This window comes from Carassius gibelio, chromosome B22, assembly GCF_023724105.1.
Source record: "Carassius gibelio isolate Cgi1373 ecotype wild population from Czech Republic chromosome B22, carGib1.2-hapl.c, whole genome shotgun sequence".
Taxonomy (NCBI): domain Eukaryota; kingdom Metazoa; phylum Chordata; class Actinopteri; order Cypriniformes; family Cyprinidae; genus Carassius; species Carassius gibelio.
Window position 1 is genome coordinate 29,139,996 of NC_068417.1, and position 23,317 is coordinate 29,163,312.

General features: G+C 43.2%; 3 protein-coding genes across 9 annotated transcripts in view; all 3 read right to left on the minus strand.

The window, feature by feature from the left end:
* Nucleotides 1-23,317, minus strand: part of LOC127988352 (complement factor H-related protein 4) — a 228,861-nt gene that overhangs the window by 79,549 nt on the left and 125,995 nt on the right. For 2 of the 3 annotated variants that reach the window (XM_052591087.1, XM_052591086.1), the window contains exons 1-5: nt 4,138-4,299; nt 3,758-3,925; nt 3,562-3,667; nt 3,378-3,454; nt 3,029-3,211 (exon numbers count right to left, since the gene is read on the minus strand). The exons of the other annotated variant lie outside the window; for it this stretch is intronic. In XM_052591087.1, coding sequence (XP_052447047.1) covers nt 3,029-3,211; nt 3,378-3,454; nt 3,562-3,667; nt 3,758-3,925; nt 4,138-4,207 — 604 coding nt within the window. In that variant the 5' untranslated portion in view covers nt 4,208-4,299. Of the gene's footprint in view, nt 1-3,028; nt 3,212-3,377; nt 3,455-3,561; nt 3,668-3,757; nt 3,926-4,137; nt 4,300-23,317 lie in introns of those variants that run through there. 3 annotated transcript variants of the gene reach the window in all.
* LOC127988351 (titin-like) lies at nt 5,777-10,047 on the minus strand. Its single transcript, XM_052591084.1, has 2 exons — nt 7,742-10,047; nt 5,777-7,213 (listed from the first exon to the last, which is right to left on the minus strand). The coding sequence occupies exons 1-2, from the start codon at nt 9,819-9,821 to the stop codon at nt 6,198-6,200; spliced, it is 3,096 nt and encodes a 1,031-aa protein (XP_052447044.1). The 5' UTR covers nt 9,822-10,047; the 3' UTR covers nt 5,777-6,197.
* The window catches only part of LOC127988360 (complement factor H-related protein 4-like), a 67,790-nt gene continuing 67,446 nt past the window's right edge, over nt 22,974-23,317 (minus strand). For all 5 annotated transcript variants that reach the window (XM_052591102.1, XM_052591103.1, XM_052591101.1 and 2 more), the window contains one exon: nt 22,974-23,261. In XM_052591102.1, coding sequence (XP_052447062.1) covers nt 23,071-23,261 — 191 coding nt within the window. In that variant the 3' untranslated portion in view covers nt 22,974-23,070. The remainder of the gene's footprint in view (nt 23,262-23,317) is intronic.

The window sequence follows — 23,317 nt, forward strand, 5'->3', positions numbered from 1 at the left end:
ATTAAATTGTTGCAAATTATTAATAACATATTGCATAAAGTAAAATGGTGTATCAATTCTTTTTGTTAGATCTTTCATAACATATCCGAGAAACATCTTAATACAAATTTTGGTAAGAGAAAACCTGAAACCCCAAAATGTATTGGTGGCTGAAAAATTATTTTTGATTATACATATCATTTTTATAATTTATTTTTTAAACAGTCGAATCTTGGTGTCCAATACAGAGGTCATATCATAGCATATGACTAAAATATATATATATTTTTCCATTTGTTTCTTATGCTATTAACAATGTGATTACATGAAAAAATATGACACACTATAATAACAACGTAATGTGTATGACGGTCCAACATCAGGTAGGCTAAATAAGCTCTTTAAAGCTACACAAATTTGTAAATTTTATTGAAAATAAACAAGACAGGCCACTTACTCATTTTTTGGATTTTGGAAGCAGCAGCAGCGCGCCAGCGCCGCGTCAGGCACGGTGCTGGTGTGTAAAGACAGAAAACGCGAGGCAGCCGCCACGCTCCTGGCTCGCAGTAGACACGCCACGCTTACGTCACGCACCCAGTGTGTCACCGGCCTTAGCTTACAAACCTTTTTAACTTTTACTTAGCCCATTTAATATAATTTAATTATGTCCAGGGCCCGGTTTCCCAAAACGTTCCTATCGCTAAGTAGTTCTTAACCTATTCTTTAACCTCTCTCTTAACCTTATGTAACGACTCCCGACACGTTTGTACTCTAAGTATATCTTCTGTAAGTCACACTTTAGTAAGGTTGGTCTGGACCATTTGTAAGCTCTCTCTTAGCGTTGTTTGAGCTCAAGACACTAGTCTGTGCAGCAGTCTTTAGATATTCAGCGAAGCGCAGTACAAGACAAACTATGGTATGTTGACAATGTTGTGGCTCAACAATGATTTTATAAAGACTAATAATAAAATATGTTCGCAATGGATACAGGCCTATTTATGAAGTTGACTTTATTTTGTATCAGAACTAATATGGTGGTAATTAGCCTAGGAAAATTCGTAATGTCATTAAAGCGAATTGGCAATCACTTTTGATAATGAAAATCTTGCAAACAATTTGGATCTAAATGGTTAATCTATCTATAAATGGGTAAGCATGGTGGTGTCCAATAAATAAACGACGAACTATGGCAACGATCCAACGTGTCCTTGTATTGAATCACGGCCGAGGAGCCGTTTAGTCCATGTAAAAAAAAAAAATTGGGGGAAAACTTAAGCCGTTTTGACATTATCCTGACATGGCTATATTAAAAAAAAAAACAATTCGCCTCCCAATACAATCATTATGGAGCTGCTGGACCTTCTCAGACCTGCGCTTGCCAGGCTAACGCGGCAGAATTTTGCTTTAAACCCTGAAGTCCAGCTGCTTGAGCGCTAAGGTTTTTTTGCTACAGGGAGCTTCATCGAGGTGGTGGGAGAGGGCTACGGTCTAAGCTAGGTGCCATTTTATACGTTGCTTCCTGACCATATTCTGTATCTTACTCTCTCTCTCTCTTTTCATAGGTTGCTTTTTATTGAAAACATTAACCGATGGCAATCAATACCGCATTAAACAGAAGTAACTGCAGCTGCTTGCCAAACAATTCTTTTTGTAAAGTATCTTACCATTAATATAAAAGTGTATTAAATAATTTTTAGAAGTCGTTAAACCCATTTCAAGAAGCGGCACAAGTGGCACAACAGGATAAGGAGGGTGGATGATTAGCGAGGGATACCCGGTTCGTCTAACCATCACAACATACCGTGTGAACATATTACTGACCATTTGATAATTTAATTTATGGTCTATATTCTACTGATAACTTAAACTATGTTAAAATAAATGTTACTGTAATAATTTGAGGAATGTTTCATTTGCATAGAAAGGGTTGAATTTCTTACTGTAATGCACCTTCGCGTGAAGTGGAAAATCTATTCCTGAGCAATCGATGCCAACTAATTCAGCAGCCTCACTTTGGACAGCGCTCTTGTAACGTCGGACGTAAGAGACAGCCTGCTAAGAAGCTTCCTAAGGGACACTTCGGGGGACCAACTTAGGAACAACTTTGGTAAGATATATCTTTCGAGTCTTCTTAGCGCGCTAAGAGTGAGCGTTATCGGGGAACCGGGCCCAGTTTAGTTTCTTTTTTTCCTGTGTTTTGTGTTTTTTTTTCTTTGTTGTTGTTGTTTTTTTAATGTAGCTCTTTAGTCCTGTAGAAACGTGGTCTCGTTTCACTGTATACTAACTGTATACAGCTGGAATGAAAATAAAAATAATCTGACTGAGATGCTTTAAAAGTGTACTGTAAGTGTAAGAAAGCACAGCGTTATATTAACATTCTTAAGTTAGATATATATATATATATATATATATATATATATATATATATATATATATATATATATATATATATATATATATATATATATATATATTTTTTTTTTTAGATCAAATAGAATTTAAATTAATTGACTTTCTTCAACAAGAAAAATATACTTTTCAAGGTTTTATAAAATAGTTTTCATAGAACATAGAACATATTGGTTAGGGAAAGGTTATACAATTTTTATTGGTTCAAGTAAAATAAAATATAGATGTGAATCATTACCCTATTTTATTTGATTTTTAATTGGTTGAATGAAACTTTTTTTTTCAGTTACTGTATGAACCATTTATTTTTCACATAGTGAAAGATTAATAGAAGTATTTGAGTACAATTTCCCATATGAATTAAGTAACACTGATGGATTACCATCACATTCTGGGTTCAGAGTCTAGCCAAATTAAGCACTTCTGGGGATTCCCTCTCTGGGCTTGGACACCTGATTGCATCTGTATTTTAATATAGCATATTTAATTCTGGCATTCGCTCAACATCATATCCATTTGATATGAGAGGTGCTGTGCATATTATATCTAACATGTAATAATTAAACTGGTGCTTTGAATAAAGCACAGAAGTCTGTGATCATTAATACAGATAAACAGAAAAATAATCAATAGACTCAACCTTTGCATGTTGGAACAATGTCACTCCATTCTCCCGTCTCTTTGCAGTGAATGTCATTACTTCCGTCTATCTTTTTGTCAGAAGATACACACTCAAAGTGAATAACATCACCATAACGTCCCTTCTCTGTGTTGCCTGATGCAGTCACATTCCCGTCTGTGTGAATGGCTGGACATTTTACAGCTAGACAATATATGAATATGAAAATAAATGAACCAACAAACCAATCACTCAAAAATAAATAAATCAATGTAATTCTCTTCTAGCTTATGAGTCACTCTTCTATGACAGAAATAAATTAAATGGGAATAAATAAAAAGGAAAAACAGTGACTTTCAAGAAATCGTACCCTCACAAACAGGAAGAGTATTGTCCCATCCTTGAGCTGTGCAGGTAAGATGATTGACTCTGCTTGTCATTTCATATCTGTGAACACAATGTTTGTACAAGTACAGGAGTTGCAAACTAATGAGGATAGTATACATTTCCTACAATAAAAAAAGAGGAAAAAAAAAAACATAAAGCACTTTTACCCTTTCTTACAAGTATAGACCACTTTTGCTCCAAAAGCAAACTCCGTCCCCTCTGTAAGTTTAAAATCACCATTTGCTATGTCGCCTGGAATACTACATTTCTTCTCTGCAGAAATCAAACAAGTTTTTCTTTACATGAAAACACTGATTTCATAACCCAGCAATTATGCAGCCATTGTATTGATCATTTTCTTACTTGCACACGGTCGCCCAATGGATGTCTTCCATTCTCCCTTTTCACACTTTAACTTATACAAGCCGATATAACCTGTCATGCAGTTCACTCTCACTGTGTCACCATCAGCATATGAAGCTTTCTCAGCTATCTCTATGTTTTCATATTTCATGTCCTCTCGAAGACATTCTGAGAAGAACAAACTCAAATATGTTACTCTTTGTCTAATAAATGCTAAAATACACACAACTATTCCACACTCTCTAAAGCTACAGTACATAAGGTCAGAAAAATGTTTTGAAAACTGCATGTAACATTTTCATTAAAGTCAGTAAAATCTTAATAAAAAAGACATTCACATAAATAAATGACAACAACAATAGCAATAACAAATCACTTGCCTTGACACTGGGAATAATTTAAGAAAAACAAACAAAAGCTAAAGGCGACGAGTTTTACATGAACTCTCATTTTGAGCTCAAATCACAAGTACTGGACATCCTTTTTTTTTTGGTCTGCCTCTGAAAATCTTGCTTGCTTGGAGATCAACAAGTTAATAATTTACCTATGTCAAAAAGATGACTTTCTTACAGCAGACCTCTCTTTACACAAGTGACATCAGGTTTCAAAATAATTGCCTTGTTTACAGCTTAAACCTGTTAGATGTTTTAACTGGTTTCATGTACTTGTGATTGATTCAAGAAGAACATTATCTAATGAATGAATCTGTCCCATTAGAAATGAGTGCGACGAGAGAAGATCCACAACCATTTCAAGACTTTGAATTTTTCAAGAAAATTCAATAGTACAAGCATTGCAAAATATCTGTAACTGCCATTACATTCTGAAATGTGTTTATTAGAATTGAGCAATCTTTTGAATTGATAAACAAAAGACAGAACAAAGATAAGGAGATCTTTGCTTAAAATGTTGTCTCCTAGATGAACTGTTGATCCTCCTTATCTCACATTGAAAAAGATAATGTTCTTTTAAACTTTAATAGTTGGATGTCATTTACTGGATGTTGCAGGGTAGACTTGGTAAACACTGATATGTTAAACTCAAAGGTCTTGAGTTTATTTGCAAATGGTTGGCATGTGCTAATTGAGGCTTGGCACACTCAATAAATACTTTCAAAACTGGCCTTCTTAAAAAAAAAAACCTCATATATATAAATATGCAGTTTACATTTACATAAATGTTTCTCTACTGAAAAAAATAAGTTTGACAAATTCTAATATTTAAAGATAACTGAAACAATTCACTTTCAACTCAATATATTTTTTTTACATGTATTATATATCAAATTATCATTATAGATTTATTTGAATTGACTTTTTTTTTACATGATTACATGCCAGCAAGATTGTTGTAAGAAGTTTAAAGATCTCTTCACACCAATGATGATTCCAGACCACAAATATTTAATATTTAATGACGCAAAGTATAATATAGTTGCATTCAATAAAAAATTTCCAGCCAATGAGAAATAAAAAACAGAATCTAGCTGACTTTAAAGAGCTTGAGCATTTAATGTGGCATACAGCAACATAACTGCAGCGTGTATAATAATAAACATCTTTATCGTCTGTTGGTGTGGATGCTAAAATGGTTATTATAGTTATTGTTCTTGGTGTGTACAACCCTAAATCATCTAATTTGGCCAAATTAACTGAAGATCTGCATTAGCATTTCCCGACTTGCTTTTAGACAGATATGTTCAATAAAAACCAACATGGAAAATAAGGCAGACTGTGAGGTGTGGACAGATATCATGTAATGTTTGTCACGGTTGGGTTTGGGAAAACACAAAGAGAGGGTAGATCCAAATGCAGGTAAGGGTTTTTATTTAAACAGAGGGGTAACTACAAAAATAAACAGTCATGAGAGACAAACGTAACCAAAAGAGGGAACCGGATGAAACGGGGAACTCGGAAGAATGAGAAGGTAGAGGAAGTCTCGGGGGAACGAGAGCATGAGACACATAGGGTAAGGACTCCATGATGACAACAGAGAAAGACAGCTCTATATAGAGAAACTAATGACAGAGTATTGTCAACACCTGTGCGATTCTAATTGGAGTGCAATTACTGTGAAGACACAACCAGACTAGCGGAATTAAAGTGCCTATGGTGAAGTGCCTAAGGGGAAGTGAGCTCACTAGGGAACACCCAGGAAAACAAAGACTGGCAGCGTGACATTACCCCCTCCCTACGGAGCAGCTACCAGATGCTCCACCTAAACCCAGGAAAACCCCAACAGAAAAAGAGGCAGGAGGGAGGTGGAACGGCGGCGGACCAGGGGGAGGGACGGAGGGACAGAAAACAGGGACAGGAGCAACCAGGAGAAATGGAAAGGTGCAACACAAAACAAGGAGTCCAGGAGGGAGGCGGACAGGTGGAGGCTCAGGGGGAGGGAAGGAGGGCCAGACTAAACTAAAAGGAACAGACAGAAACAGAACTCAAAAAACACAAAACATAAGTCCATGAAGGGCATGTTGAGGCGTCCACCAGGACGGAGCAGATGACCACCACATCTTTGTGGTCGAGGCCGGAGTCCACCAGGGCGGAGCGGAAGACCACCACGGCCTTGTGGTCAAAGTCAAAGCCCTCCAGGGCGGAGCGGAAGACCACCACGTCTTTGTGGTCGAGGCCGGAGTCCACCAGGGCGGAGCAGAAGACCACCATGTCCTCATGGTCACCGCCGGAGTCCCCCAGAGCGGAGCGGACGACCACCACGTCCTCGTGGTCACCGCCCGAGTCCCCCAGGGTGGAGCGGACGACCACCACGTCCTCGTGGTCACCGCCAGAGTCCCCCAGGGCGGAGTAGAAGACCACCACGGCCTTGTGGTCACCGCCTCGGGAACTGTATCGGGCACCGCCTCTGGAACAGCCTCGGGCACCGCCTCGGGAACAGCATCGGGCACCGCCTCGGGAATTGCATCGGGCACCGCCTCGGGAGCAGCATCGGGCACCGCCTCGGGAACAGCATCGGGCACCGCCTCGGGAACTGCATCGGGCACCGCCTCGGGAACTGCATCGGGCACCGCCTCGGGAACTGCATCGGGCACCGCCTCGGGAACTGCATCGGGAACTGCATCGGGCACCGCCTCGGGAACTGCATCGAGCACCGCCTCGGGAACTGCATCGGGCACCGCCTCGGGAACAGCATCGGGCACCGCCTCGGGAACAGCATCGGGCACCGCCTCGGGAACTGCATCGGGCACCGCCTCGGGAACAGCATCGGGCACCGCCTCGGGAACAGCATCGGGCACCGCCTCGGGAACAACATCGAGCACCGCCTCGGGAACTGCATCGGGCACCGCCTCGGGAACAGCATCGGGCACCGCCTCGGGAACTGCATCGGGCACCGCCTCGGGAACAGCATCGGGCACCGCCTCGGGAACAGCATCGGTCACCGCCTCGGGAACTGCATCGGGCACCGCCTCGGGAACAGCATCGGGCACCGCCTCGGGAACTGCATCGGGCACCGCCTCGGGAACTGCATCGGGCACCGCCTCGGGACCAGCATCGGGCACCGCCTCGGGACCAGCATCGGGCACCGCCTCGGGAACAGCATCGGGCACCCCCTCGGGAACAGCATCGGGCTCCGCCTCGTGAACAGCCTCGGGAACTGCATCGGGCACCGCCTCGGGAACAGCCTCGGGCACCGCCTCGGGAACAGCCTCGGGCACCGCCTCGGGAACAGCCTCGGGCACCGCCTCGGGCACCGCCTCGGGAACTGCATCGGGCACCGCCTCGGGAACAACATCGGGCACCGCCTCGGGACCAACATCGAGCACCGCCTCGGGAACAGCATCGGGCACCGCCTCGGGAACTGCATCGGGCACCGCCTCGGGAACAGCATCGGGCACCGCCTCGGGAACTGCATCGGGCACCGCCTCGGGCACCGCCTCGGGAACAGCCTCGGGCACCGCCTCGGGCACCGCCTCGGGAACTGCATCGGGCACCGCCTCGGGAACAACATCGGGCACCGCCTCGGGACCAACATCGAGCACCGCCTCGGGAACAGCATCGGGCACCGCCTCGGGAACTGCATCGGGCACCGCCTCGGGAACAGCATCGGGCACCGCCTCGGGAACTGCATCGGGCACCGCCTCGGGAACTGCATCGGGCACCGCCTCGGGAACTGCATCGGGCACCGCCTCGGGAACAGCATCGGGCACCGCCTCGGGAACAGCATCGGGCACCGCCTCGGGAACAGCCTCAGGCACCGCCTCGGGAACAGCATCGGGCACCGCCTCGGGAACAGCATCGGGCACCGCCTCGGGAACAGCATCGGGCACCGCCTCGGGAACTGTATCGGGCACCGCCTCGGGAACAGCATCGGGCACCGCCTCGGGAACAGCATCGGGCACCGCCTCGGGAACAGCATCGGGCACCGCCTCGGGAACAGCCTCGGGCACCGCCTCGGGAACAGCATCGGGCACCGCCTCGGGAACAGCATCGGGCACCGCCTCGGGAACTGCATCGGGCACCGCCTCGGGAACTGCATCGGGCACCGCCTCGGGAACTGCATCGGGCACCGCCTCGGGAACAGCATCGGTCACCGCCTCGGGAACAGCATCGGGCACCGCCTCGGGAACTGCATCGGGCACCGCCTCGGGAACAGCATCGGTCACCGCCTCGGGAACCGCATCGGGCACCGCCTCGGGAACCGCATCGGGCACCGCCTCGGGAACAGCATCGGGCACCGCCTCGGGAACAGCATCGGGCACCGCCTCGGGAACTGCATCGGGCACCGCCTCGGGAACTGCCTCGGGCACCGCCTCGGGAACTGCCTCGGGCACCGCCTCGGAAACCGCATCGGGCACCGCCTCGGGAACAGCATCGGGCACCGCCTCGGGAACTGCATCGGGCACCGCCTCGGGAACTGCATCAGGCACCGCCTCGGGAACAGCCTCGGCCTCCGGAGCAGCAGCGGGCACCGCATCGGGAACGACCTCGGCCACCGCCCCGGCCTCCGGAACAGCAACGGGAACCGCATCGGGAACGGCTTCGGTCACCGCCTCGGCCTCCGGAACAGCAGCGGGCACCGCCTCGGCCTCCAGAACAGCAACGGGAACCGCATCGGGAACGGCCTCGGCCACCGCCTCGGCCTCCGGAACAGCAGCGGGTACCGCCTCGGCCTCCAGAACCGCAGCGGGCACCACATCGGGAACAGCATCGGGCATTGCCTCGGCCTCTCGAACAGCATCGAGCACCTTCTCGGGAACAGCCTCGGCCTCGGAAACAGCATCGGGCACCGCCTCGGGAACTGCATCGGGCACCGCCTCGGAGACTGCATCGGGCACCGCCTCGGAGACTGCATCGGGCACCGCCTCGGCCTCCGGAACATTAGCGGGCACCGCATCGGGAACGGTCTCGGCCACCGCCTCGGCCTCCGGAACAGCAGCGGGCACCGCATCGGGAACAGCCTCGGCCACCGCCTCCGGAACAGCAGCGGGCACCGCATCGGGAATGGCCTCGGCCACCGCCTCCGGAACAGCAGCGGGCACCGCATCGGGAATGGCCTCATGGACGGCAGCCGCCCGCTCGGGAACGTTCTCCGGGTCCTGAGGAACAGTAGCTGCCTGTCTCCTCCTCCGCCCTCTACGATGGAGAGTCGGTGGCGTTGAGTCGGCCATCTTGTGCTGTGGTGCTGGGCTGGCGGCCATCTTGAGCTGTGGCGCTAGGCTGGCGGCCATCTTGGGCTGTGGGGCTGGGCTGGTGGCCATCTTGGGTTGTGGGGCTGAGCTGGCAGCCTTGTCTGGAAACTCTGGTGTGGTTGTTGCATTCCACTGAGCACGATGGTGCAGGTAATTGGTAAACCCCCAAAAGTCCAGGATCTCTAACCCCTTCATCTCCCATTGAGGTAAAGGATCATCCAGGCAATTATTAAACCAATCCTTTAGTGCTGCATCATTGTAACCTAACCCGACTGCCAAAGTCCAAAACAATTGCGCCAGGCCACCCACCTCCCTTCCCTCTTGATGAAGGGTGGTTAAGTTCCGGAATCTCCCCCTCCGTTCCTCCATGGTGGCTGGGGAACCGATTCGAAATCTCACACCGCTGGATCTAGGCATGATGGAGTCCTTCTGTCACGGTTGGGTTTGGGAAAACACAAAGAGAGGGTAGATCCAAATGCAGGTAAGGGTTTTTATTTAAACAGAGGGGTAACTACAAAAATAAACAGTCATGAGAGACAAACGTAACCAAAAGAGGGAACCGGATGAAACGGGGAACTCGGAAGAATGAGAAGGTAGAGGAAGTCTCGGGGGAACGAGAGCATGAGACACATAGGGTAAGGACTCCATGATGACAACAGAGAAAGACAGCTCTATATAGAGAAACTAATGACAGAGTATTGTCAACACCTGTGCGATTCTAATTGGAGTGCAATTACTGTGAAGACACAACCAGACTAGCGGAATTAAAGTGCCTATGGTGAAGTGCCTAAGGGGAAGTGAGCTCACTAGGGAACACCCAGGAAAACAAAGACTGGCAGCGTGACAATGTTAGAATGGGAAGAGACGGTGCCAATTTGTAAAGGCTAATAAAGAATACAACGGAGTCAACATATACTTTATGACACAAACACTCTGACTAATATTGGGCACAATCTTCATGAGAGTTGAGGCAATGGCCAATGACAGCAGGAGTAAAAGCTGTAGAGTATGCTTGGGAGTTAGGATAGTGATGATAGCGCCTGATTGTATGGCCATCCATCAGCTGCTCACAGTTTTGCTCGTGTATTTATTGACTGTTTTAAACAAAGCAGACTCTCTACTGGTGTACAAATGTGAAGCACTTCTTGATAAAAGGTCATTCATGGAAAATATATTCAAAATTAATTCAAGTGGAAACCAAAAAGATTTGCCCCTTCCTCTCCACCGGCAAGGATTACCTGCGTACCTTTGCCGAACTTTGTGTTCTCCTCATCGAAGAAGGAGATCCAGACACCGGGGAAACTGGCATTGTTTCCTAGTGTTGATCACCCCTGGATATTAATGGGACTCGGTGTAGATTGCTGCCACTTTGCATCTCGGTGTTCTCTGGATCCTGTGCTTACCTGGCCGGTACCTGTGGTAGGCTCAGTTGACAAGCCCCAGGTTCTCCGTTATTGACCACCCCATCTTCAAAGAGGTGGTGTGGATATGTCTCTCCTTCGGCCCCTGTGCCATGAACCTCCGACTGTGACCTTTTTAAACAAGTGACCTTTTTTTAAACACCTTTTTAAATGATCTTTATCATGATCTGTAACCTCGATTCTCTGTATGTATTGTAATGAGTATTTTACCCGTATGTAGGGGAAAATGTATTAGTGCTGCCACGGAAGACTGAATAACGAAAATATCTTAGTACCTGCTTCCAGTGCTTTTATTCTCATTACACACTAATTGTATGTATGTTGTGTTCTACTTTATTGGAATGTAAACACCACTTATGATGAATTTTAAGTTTTCAAAATGATCAACTTCATATGATCAAACAATCACTTTTGGGGAAAAAAACAAAAAAAACATCAATATATACGATGCAATTTCACATCTGGAAGATCACTCACTTGAAATGTCCCTTTATGTACTCACTCAGTTCACTTTAGGTTCTGTGATTCAACCGAACTCTCACAGTTCAATGTTCATCGGATCAAAAAAAAAAAAAAAAAAAAGCAAATGAGATGAGTTGTCTTGACATAGCGTGTGTTGAAATTATCTTGAGATTACAAAGCATGGTCACTCGAGCTCAATGAAATGACCCAAAAAAAAAAGAATAAAAAATGAGTCGAAAGCGAATGAATCAAACTGAGGTGAATCAAAAATTAAATGAACCAACGGGGATGTATTAAACTGCGATACACCACTGAGATGTCAAACTGAGATGACGTTGGATGGCAGGTTAACACAAAATAGTCTTAAACACCAATCTTCTGGAAACCCCCGATGTTCAGCACCAACTGCCGACAGCAATTTGCATCTCACGTGCGATAACGCATGCCGAACACTAAAATGCGCATGACCAAAATTCCTGAAACATTAGTTTGTACGAGTGCTTCTCAATCAAGATGGAAGAAGTCCAAAACTTTAACAAAAATGTGGAATGAAAAAATAAATAAAAAATCTCTTAAATCGTCTCTAATCAAGCTAAAATTTTACTTCAAATACACTCACAGTTCTTGTAGCCTCCACAAACATTACTGTGTCACTCCAACAGTCCAACGCAATGCGATTCACAGATCAAAACTCACAAAAATAAACTACGAAACCCGGGATACAGCTCACAAAAATTACTTGATGTTGTCCTTTATTTGACGTAAGCCCTGATTAACTTTCGTTTAAGTCACTTTATTGGATGAGCTTCTCAAATAAAACACTCACTTTTTTTTGTGCGTCACACATACAACCCCGCTCTTCTTCTCCTACTTACTCTCGAAGCCGAAAACCGATCCGCCCCAAAATAATAATGAATTTTTTAGATAATATATATACACGTTACATATACGCTTTACATTCCCCCCTGCTAAACCCTGCCATGCCATCGACATCTCCAGCAGGCTCATCTCTGAAACACAAAAAACATATTAGGAAGATATCACATTTTACATGACTTTTTCTCCCAATACCTTAAAAGTTACAGGACTTTCTGGACTCTTATTTCAGGATGTAATCATCCTTATACCTTACAGGCAATCTACCCTGGGTTTCCCTCTTCAAACGTCTAAGATCAGGTACCCCATTAGTGTCAGCCTCTGAAATATCAGAGTCTTCAGATACCACATCTTGACCTGTATCTACTCTCTCACTCCCAGCTACATTACCCTCTTCACATACCACTCAACCCTCAGCTTCCCCAGGTAAGCACGTGTTTGGTAAGTGTGTAGTATATGGAATGTACACAATGTCTTGTGAGTCTGACAATTCTTTTCCTCTTCTTGTATGTTTAACCTGCCTTGTGGGTGAGGGGAAAGTACAGTGTCTCAACTGATCTCTGTGAACGACCTTTGTAGAACCTCCCTGCTCATGACAAACAGTAAAGACTGGTAAACCTGCATGATTTTGCTGCACTACCAAATATGGTACAGACTTCCACTTATCTTGAATTTTGTTAAACTTGTGGTTACGCAACTTCAAGGGGTGGGGTTATGTTGGTGCAGGTCAAAGGAGCATGAATCCTGGGGAACACATGCTTAGCTAGAGTACATCTTCGACACTGAGTTACCCATGTTTGTACGTCATTAGCAATTGTGGGCCAATAATAATGTTGTCGCATCTGCTCTAATGTACCCCTGCTGCCAAAATATCCTCCATGTTCATGAACTCCTTTAAACACTTTCTCCCGTAAAGAAATTTCTTCTCCATCTCTTGGATCCGTAATCACTCGGAACAGCACTTCATGTCTTAATTTCAAACGCTGCAACTGTCTACCTAACTTCTTTTGCTGGGTTTCCATATCCCAGAAAGTATGTGTCATTATCCTCCTGTTCTCGAGTACAGCATTATACACAGGTTCTATACAAGGATCTTTCCTCTGTTGCTCTTTAATGGATGACCAGCTATAACCATCAACACCCTTTCTTATGGCTGCTTGTTTGGCAACTCGAACAACAGACTTGTCAACTCCTTCATTTTTACTTGGCCACAGGCATGCCCGTACCTTGTCTGATGTCAACCGAATTAAGTCTTTTCCATTGTCATCCTCTTCGGGTTCCATACTCCAGGGAATCCTCGAAAGAACATCAGCATTGATATTCTGTCTGCCGGGCTTGTAACACACCTCGAAATTGAACTCCGCTAACTGTGCAGACCAATGCTGTTCCACTGCTCAGAGGTTGGCAGTTTCCATGTAGCGAAGAGGATTGTGGTCAGTAATAACCTGCAATTTAGCAAATATCAGGTACTCCTTAAATTTCTCTGTTACTGCCCATTGAAGGGCAAGTAACTCCAACTTGAAGGCACTGTAATACTTGTCATTTATTTCAGATCCCTTTAGACCTCTGCTCGCGTAAGCAATGACACGTTCAACGCCCTCCTGCTTTTGACTGAGTATTGCTCCAAGTCCATTGAGGCTCCCATCCATCGTGAGTATGAACGGACACTGAAAATCAGGGTAAGCCAGAATCGGAGGTGACATGAGACAACTCTTTAGCTTGCTGAATGCGGACTGACACTCATCACTCCAGACAAACGGTTCTGCTGACTTGCCTTTGTTACCTTTTCCCACCAGGGCATGTAGAGGCTTTGCCAGCTGTGCGAATCTTGGGACAAACCGACAATAGTAACTCATAAATCCCAGCAGCTGTCTGACCTCTCTAACATTTTTCAGTGAAGGACACACATCCAAGCACTGAACCTTGCCCTTGTCCACTTGAACTCCCTTCAACGGAATGATGTGTCCCAAGAAACAGACCTCTTGTCTCATAAGGAAACATTTACTTGGTTTCAGCTTCAGTCCGTGCTGACACAACCTTGAAAATACAAGCTCCAACTTCTCACAATGGCTCTTGAAATCCACAGAGAACACAATAATATCGTCAAGATAGATCAAGAGAACGTCAAAGGCCAGATCACCTAATGCTGCACTCATTAATCGCTGAAAGGTGGCCGGAGCGTTGCATAAACCAAATGGGATCCGTGTCAACTCAAACAACCTGAACGGAGTTGTGACAGCAGTCTTCTCCCGATCTGATTCATTTACCGCTACTTGAAAATAACCTGCCGTGAGATCCAGTGTGGAAAACTGTGCATTCCCCAAAGCATCTAAGAATTCCTCCTCACGCGGAAGGGGGTAGGCATCCTTCAATGTGACTTGGTTGAGTCTTCTGTAGTCACAGCAGAAACGAACACATCCGTCTTTTTTATCACAATGACTGCAGGTGAGGCCCACAGACTGCGACTCTCGTTCAGTACACCTTGACTGACAAGATCCTGCACATGTCTCTTAAACTCTTGAAAAACATGAGGTGGGACTCGTCGATGGCTCTCACTTTTGATGCTGCACTGTACATGTCGTTTAACAAGCAACTCATCATCATCCTCTTCAAATTCCACCATTTGCTTTGGAACTACTTTCTGAGGCCTAGACACAACTGCAATCCTGGATCTCGGCATTAACCTGATGGTTTCTTGACAGAGATTTAACACTCGCACCGGAACTTTCCCCTTTTCTGGGCTTGCAAGCACATTGGCTACTAACAATCCTTTTGGAAGGGTAACAGAACCCGTGCACTCCACCAATACTTGATGCTTTACTTGATGAGGTATACTGCAGTTGCCTTCCACAGTCTTCTCACTTAAGGGTGGGATTATCACAACTTGTTCCCAGACACCTTAACAAATCCTATCCTTCCCTCTGGGCCCACGAGTCCTTCATCTTTTTTCACTTTGGCTATCACTCGTCTGACGTTAGCATCTGCACGTTGGCTCACTTTGCTCTCTTTATCCAAATCCTTTCCAGACAACAAAAGGTCTTTCAATTCACTAAGCACATTCATCCCCACAATTCCAGCCAATCCCTTCATCTCCTTCACATATGGGTTTGAATCTGTTAGCACGAAAACACACTTCCCTGGAAGCAGCTTTCCCATCCACTCTATGTCTGCCTGTAGACATCCAAGGACAGGAATGTCTAGTCCGCTTGCAGCAGTGAGGTGCACCCTATTAGCAGACGCCAGCTGTATCTCTTGTCCTCCAAAATGATGTTTAAAGTGAGACTCTGAGATGGTGGTAATCTCTGAACCGGTGTCCAACAAGAACTTGGTGAGCACCCCTGCTATATTCACATCCACTGTCAAACAGTCTCCAAAAGCGTTATCCCTTAGTGTTTCTGGTGCTATATCTGAATTCCAGTCAGCTGTACGGAAGGCCCACTGGTGTTTGGATTGTCACCTGACGAAGCTCCTCTTAACACCTCAGATACTTCCGCCATTGAGTATGGCGCAGTGCCCCGGTTACCCAGCTCCTTAAACTGCCTACAATGTCGACTGGTGTGACTTGGTTGACCACATGTGTAACAGATATATTGCCCTCGACTGTTTCTCATAGGCTGTCTTCTCATAACATCAGACTGGGGATCAACTCTCCCTTGACTATGGACAATTCTGAACAATTCTTCCTTTCGTGCAACTATTTTCTCTATTGCCTCGTGCAACTTTTCTAATGTCAGTGAGGATGGATTGTCACCAGTCGCAACTGTAGTGTGAACTAGTACTCTCGCGCGCACAGGGGTCTTCAGGTTGTGCTTCCTCTTCCTCAGACCATGTGATGGCGTCCTGCATCAGCTGTGCAAAAGTCAACCATTGCTCTTCCTTGACCCTCCGTTTCATCTCTCTTCTCAGGAAATAATCTCTCAATCCAAGGACTAACTGCTCTTTCAAAACACTGTCTTCATCTGGAATTCGTTTGGGCTCTCTGCGTTTTACTTTGTTGAGCTTTTCTCGTAAATCGTAAGAATAGGCATGTATGGTCTCATTAGGTGCTTGTTTTCGATCATAAAAGTCTCTGAACCTTGTGCCAATAGGTACCTTGTCTCCATAGGTTTCCTGAAGCAGCTGGAAAATGGACTCCACACAGTTATCTTCTTCTTCCATAATGAACCTCACAGTATCTTTAGCCTCCCCCTTTAAGTGCTGCTTTATCAGCTCCACCTGATCTTCCTCTGGCATCTTCATGACTCGAAATGCTGATTTCATAGAGACAATCCACTCTTCCACACTTCCTTTTCCAGGTTTTGTGGTTCCAGTGAAATCTGTAAGCTTATGGTCTCTTGGAATATAGATCGTTGATGGGGTTGCACGAGTGGATGCTTGCTGTTCCATTACTGCTCTGACCAGTGACAGGGCTTCTCGCTGTTCCATTCTGGCGTGATCCAATGCCCCAGCTTGCTCCGCTAACCTCTTCTGCATTTCAGCAAACTCCTTCTTCAGTTCTTCCAATTCTGCCATTTTTCTTCTTGCCCACGGACCTGGGACAGAATACTACAACAACAACAAAAATTAGGCTAAGTATGTATCCTGTTCATGACGCCACGAGTATGTAACGAGTATTTAACCCGTGTTGTAGGGGAAAATGTATTAGTGCTGCCACGGAAGACTGAATAACAAAAAAGATCTTAGTCCCCGCTTTTAATCTCATTACACACCAATTGTATGTATGTTGTGTTCTACTTTATTGGAATGTACAGACCGACGAGGGTAGGCTTCAGCTTAAGTAATGTAACTGGCTTCCTGAAGTAAAAGTAAAAGGTGTGAGGAAATCTAATATACTCCTCCCTCCTCTGGTCTAATAAAGTAGCCGAGACGTCCCTACTCCTTGAAAAACTCTAAACAAAACAAAAAAATACAATGAGGTAAGTATGAAAATTAAACAATATTTATTATCGGTGTTTTTTCTTCTTTCTTGTAATCAAGTGTTAATTAAGGGTTAATAAAATAAAATAAAGTAAAAAAAAAAAAAAAATCTATGGTCTTTGTGTTTTCTTTCAAACCCACAACAACCCAATCACTTTCAATGTAAAAACTCTAACTTTTTACTTGTACAAAGATAAATCTCACTTCAAAATGAAATGAAAAAAAAAAAAAAAACAGTTTTGTAAACGCCACTTATGATGAATTTTAAGTGATCAATTTCCTATGATCAAACAATCACATTTGGGGAAGAAACAAAAAAAAACAATATATACGATGCAATTTCCCATCTGGAAGATCACTCACGTGAAATGTCCCTTTATGTACTCACTCAGTTCAATTTAGGTTCTGTGATTCAACTGAACTCTCACAGTTCAAAGGTCCTCGGATCAAAAAAAAAAAAAGGAAATGAGATGAGTGGTCTTGACGTAGCGTGCGTTGAAATTATCTTGAGATTTCGTAGCAAGGTCACTCGAGCTCAATGAAATGTCCCAAAATAAATGAATCAAACTGGGGTGAATCAAAAATTAAATGAACCAACAGGGATGTATTCAACTGCGATAAACCACTGAGATGTCAAACTGAGATGTCGTTGGATACCCCCCCCCCCCCCTCGCCGATGTTCAGCACCAACTGCAGATAGCAATTCGCATCTCACGTGCGATAATGCATGCCGAACACTAAAATGCGCATGACCAAAATTCCTGAAACATTAGTTTGTACGAGTGCTTCTCAATCAAGATGGAAGAAGTCCAAAACTTTAACAAAAATGTGGAAGGAAAAAATTCATAAAAGAAATCTCTTCAATCGTCTCTAATCAAGCTAAACTTGTACTTCAAATACACTCACAGTTCTTGTAGCCTCCACAAACATTACTGCGTCACTCCAGCCGTCCAACGCAATGCGATTCACAGATCAAAACTCACAAAAATAAACTCCGAAACGCGGGACACAGCTTACAAAAATGACTTGATGTTGTCCTTTATTCGATGTAAGCCCCAACTAACTTTCGTTTAAGTCACTTTATGAGACGAGCTTCTCAAATACAACACTCACTTTTTTCGATGCCGAAATCCAATCCGCCCGTCAAAATAAAAGTCTCCCCAAAATAATAATAAAATTTTTTGATAATATATACGCATTACATACACACTTTACAGTATGTACTGTATTTACAGCACATGAATTCATCAATTTTCCACAAAATACTTGTATCTCATATAAGTAAGTGGCCTGTGAACTGGGTGAAGAATGGAGTGAACTTTATAATAACTTACACTATGTGTATCAGATATGAATTAAAAACATATTTTTGCTTGTGTGTATTTTACAAGCTCTAATTATATTGTTTTACTAGTACTTATGTGTATTACAAAGTAGTTGAAGGTGTATGTGATCTAAAGAAACTACAAGACAGAAAAAAAAACACTGAATAGAGTCTGGAGGAAGGGTGGAGAAGCTCATAGCCCAAGTTGCTTGAAGTCCAGTGTTAAGTTCCACAGTCTTTGATGATTTGGGGTGCAATTGTGTTTTTTGAAAACCAAAGTCACTGCACCCGTTTACCAAACAATTTTGGAGCACTTCATGCATCCTTCTGCTGACCAGCTTTTTGAAAATGCTAATTTCATTTTCCAACAGGATTTGGCACCTTCCCACATTTACAAAAGCATCAAAAGTTGGTTAAATGACCATGGTGTTGGTGTGCTTGACTGGCCAGCAAACTCACCAGACCTGAACCCCAGAGAGAATTTTTTCAATCGTGTGGAAATCGCGTATGCTCGTATGGTCGCGGCTCGTATCATTTGTGATGAATTACAAGCTGAGCAGAGTGGCTTACGAGCACTTCCAGACCTCCCAATCATTTTTAAACATGTCTAAAAAGTTTGTGAGCTATCGGTTTGAGTTTGTGACGTGTGCGGTTGAACGAGCCGATTTGTTGATTCATCTGAAGTTGACCAATCATGAATTAGGAAAACCACAGAAGAAGAAAGACGAAGACGGCAGCGCCCCAGCGAATGTGGACTATTTACCAGGAGGATAAACTCGCTGAGCGAGCGCTGGATGATGTTTTTCAGCAACGTGTACCATGCTTTTTAGTTCTCTCTCGCTCACTCTCACACACGCATATGTAGTTTACAGGGACTCTACATAGACGTAACGTTATTCTATACTGTATCCCCAGTATAGATATACTATACTATATCCCCATACACTACCTCTATCCATCACGGAAAATGCATGTTTAAAATTACTATTAAAAACCGCATAGATTTTTAAAAGCCATTTGGTTTACAAGGGCACATGAATTGTCCTCGCAAACCATGTTTACATTGTAATACCTATTTCAGATATTTATAAACCATATACAAGAACGCACACACACAGGGTGACCAAACGTCCAGATTTCCTATTGCTGACAAATAACCTGTACTTGTAGGAAACAGTCATGGCTCGTATCAATATTTTATCTGTAGTTATGAGAAAGGGAGAGCAGTTGTATTAGGCGCGTTCGACTTAAAGCAGCACTGCACAGAATGATCAACTGTATGACATCAAAGTACTGTGAGAGCGATTCGAATGCATTGGATATGTGTGCTCTCTTATCGCTCTCGCGGTACTTTAATGTCATACAGTGATCCTTCTGTGCGTGCAGTGGTCCTTCAAGTTGAACGCGTCTATCAAATTCATGCGATTGCTTCTGGCCATGGATGCTTAACCTGACCGAACAGCGCACGCGCTCTCCAATTTGAGATTCTTGATGAGGCGTTCGTGCACCAGTCAACAGTTTGATTGACGTACGACTCAGCCTATCGACTAATGCTGATATATTGCTCTCCTCTGAACTATTGGACCTAGTTAACTGTACGCCTATGGACGTATCTGTGTATTTATTAGGCAGGGTCGAATGAAAAAGCGGGACATATGCTCAATTTGAATGAGGAGGGACAAAGGGTAAAATTTCTGTTCAATACAACAAAGCAGGACAGGTGGTCACTCTATTCAAGCCAGTTATTCAGCCAATAAAGTGTAGGCCTATGTTTTTCTCAATTGTGTCTAGTACTATATAAATTACAAGGGTAATTTTTTTCAATGTTATGCTTTTATTTATTTTAGGGTTTGAAGCAGTTTTCTCTATTAACTTGTAAATTCTTCCACAAATTCCAACAGTGGAAATTATGTCAATGAGTGTTTTAATGTGATGTAATAAACATTTTAAAATGTTTGACTCTCGAGGGTAAATACAAGGGCCAAGCCACTTCAAGGTGACACCCATGCTACATTTAATAAGTGGATTTTTAACAATGACTCAATTCATTATCTCAACAAATTAGAATATGGTGATATGCCAATAAGCCAATCAACTCAACTTTTTGAGTTCAGGGCCCCTGACCTGCCTGTCAGTTTTTTTCCAATGGGGTAGTTTTAGTTTGATTTTACTATTAAGTATTTTAATAATTAACCCTTCTGATGGTGTCTGGGCTTGCCTATTTATGCACATTAGACTTTGTGGCTTCATGCTCTTTCTATACTTCATACTTTAGTACAGTAAAAGTACTCAAATTGGTTATAATAGTCATTTCACAACAAATCCAGAAGCAAGACGTGAAAAAACAAACAAACAAAATTTAGATAGTTGTAAGGGCTGCTGACAGGATTTCCACGGGTCCTTAAAAAGTATTACATTAAGTTATATCAAATTTAAGGTCAAAAAAATTCTAAATGGTACAAGAAAGTCTTAATTATGATAGCAAGAGTCATTAAATTTGGAGAAGGAAAAACAAGAATTGCGTTTCTGCTGAATGTGATGATTAAAAAATATATGATTAATAAGGATATGATTTCATTGAATCGGTGGTACTCAAACCTGTCCTGCAGTACCTCTAGCCCTGCACAGTTTGTATGTTTCCCTCATCTATCACACCTGATTCAACTCATCAGTGCATTAGTGGAGACTGCAAGACCTGAAGTTGGTGTGTCAGATACAGGGAGACATACAAACTGTGCAGTGCTGGGGGTACTTTATGGAGAGGTTTGAAAACCACTGCATTATATAAACATGAGCGCTGCATGTTTCAAATTCAGGTGTTGTGCTACTTTGTGTACTGTGGTTACCGTGGAAATGCTGTTTTTCTGCCATTCCAAAAGTGCCACCTGCTGGCAGAGAATGAATGTTAAATTTCAATAAGTCCATCTGCTGTTTTTATTCAGACCAGTGTGAAAATCTAGCCATATTTTACAGCTCAAATGTGCAAAGTTTTAAATGTGAACTGTTCGATCGACAAGAAGATAATGTATTGTAAAAATCAGAAACATTAAGTTAGTAAAATATATATTTTTATTTAATGAATATAATTAATTGATAATTGTTTAAATTAATATAATTTATACTTTTGAAGGTAACCTATTATGACCTTTTTTAAAAGATGTAAAATAGGTCTCTGTTGTCCCCAGAGTGTGGGTGTGTGTGAAGTTTTTGCTCAAAATACATTACAGATCATTTTTTATAGCTTGTTAAAATTGCCACTTTTAGGATATGAGCTACTGCAATATCAGTGTTAGCCTCTGCGAATAAACACTCCACTCTTAGTACAAGCCTGCTATCTTTACAGAAAACACACTTGGTTTAAAGGTCAGTCATCTGATTCTACTGTGCTGAAAGAAAATGCACTTTATGAATTACACAGACGGGAGCACGGCATGATAAAAATAACTCATGGTGCTATTGCATTCTATTACAAACTGTATAAGCCCCACTTGTGATTGTGGGCTCGACTAATTCCAGCGGTTGACTTCACATTGCTATCAAATGCAGTCTTAACTCCCACATCCCTATAAACCATCATTCTAGTAGCACGTAAAGGCATTATCAGTGAAAACAGACAGACAATGGTTGTTTTAGCAACATTATCAGCCTTACAGAGTGACAAGAAGCTCTTTCAGAAAGGCCATTTGGAAAAATTATGCATGATACTTATTTCTTCAGTAGCTGTAGCTGGATCATGAACAGTAGGCACTGCTCCACGAATCTCGGTAGAGTTGAGGGAGCGTTGTCTTCATAAACAAAATTAACTCTCCTTTTCTTCAGCGGCTCAGATTTCGAGGAGAGAGCTATGTAGATACATATATCCAGCTACTGAACACCTAAAACACTTGGGAGACATTCTCGTCAGTGCAGCAATGGTGGACTGTAAACAACTCGCTCAGAGCGGTTATATGTTCAAACAGCAGAGTTGGTCAACTTTCGTGCGAGGGCCTGTGGCTAATATGAATTCACATTACCTCCTAGTCGGAAAACAGGTAGTTGGGAGACACTGCTTATGATTTATGGGGATAAAAAAAGGAGTGAGTGTTTTTTTTTATCATTATAGGGTAGTTGTGTACACACACTACCAACACACATTTATGTTCAAACAACACGTGGAAGTGAATTTTGCATAAAAGGTCACCTTTAATTTAATTTGTGCAGGTCTTTAAAAGGTCTTTAAAAGTCTTACATTTGATTTAAAAAATCCTGCAGATACCCTGAACAGAGCTAATAAGTGATCTTCTGCTGCCATCTGGTTATAATGATAATAATATGTGATTTTCCATTTAAAGTCTTTGTTTGCCACCAGGACACACATTTTTTCATGACATTTTCATAAATGAAAAATTAATCCTTAGTGAATTACATAAAGTGAATATATGCACTGACTGCCAATATATACAAACAATTTAGGGTTAAAATGTTAATATCATTTTCATACATGCATATCTAAATAATTATACATTAAGTATGTCTTTAGTTGTTTGTTTGTTTGTTTGCTTTTACTTGCAAGAAATCAAAAACCGACAAACAGAATAAGGATATTTTTTTTTTATTATTTTGATCTGCTCCATTTGTTTTCGCCTAGTAGTACAGCTGATGCTTCATCTATGTTTTATTTCCACTGTCACACACACTTTGGCAAAGTCATCACTCCATCATTACACTTGTGTCTTGGGGTAAAACCTACTGAATTTTTGCCCCACTGACACTTAAAGGTGATGTGATCATCATGTGGTGCGAACAACTTTTGTTGATCAGTGAAGGCCGGCTCTATACCTCTTTCATCCATTTCTTCCACTGTCACTGCACAGGGCTCTGAAATAAACCCAACATGTCACGATCAGTGTCACAGTACAATTAATCAAGTAATC

Bases quoted from the DNA above. Each gene is read 5' to 3' on its own strand.
- LOC127988351 (XM_052591084.1), bottom strand. From the start codon at position 9,821: ATGCCTAGATCCAGCGGTGTGAGATTTCGAATCGGTTCCCCAGCCACC. The intron at 7,214-7,741 runs GTCCCGAGGCGG...TGCCCGATGCAG, and splicing joins CGAGGCGGTGCTCGATGTTG to TTCCCGAGGCGGTGCCCGAT.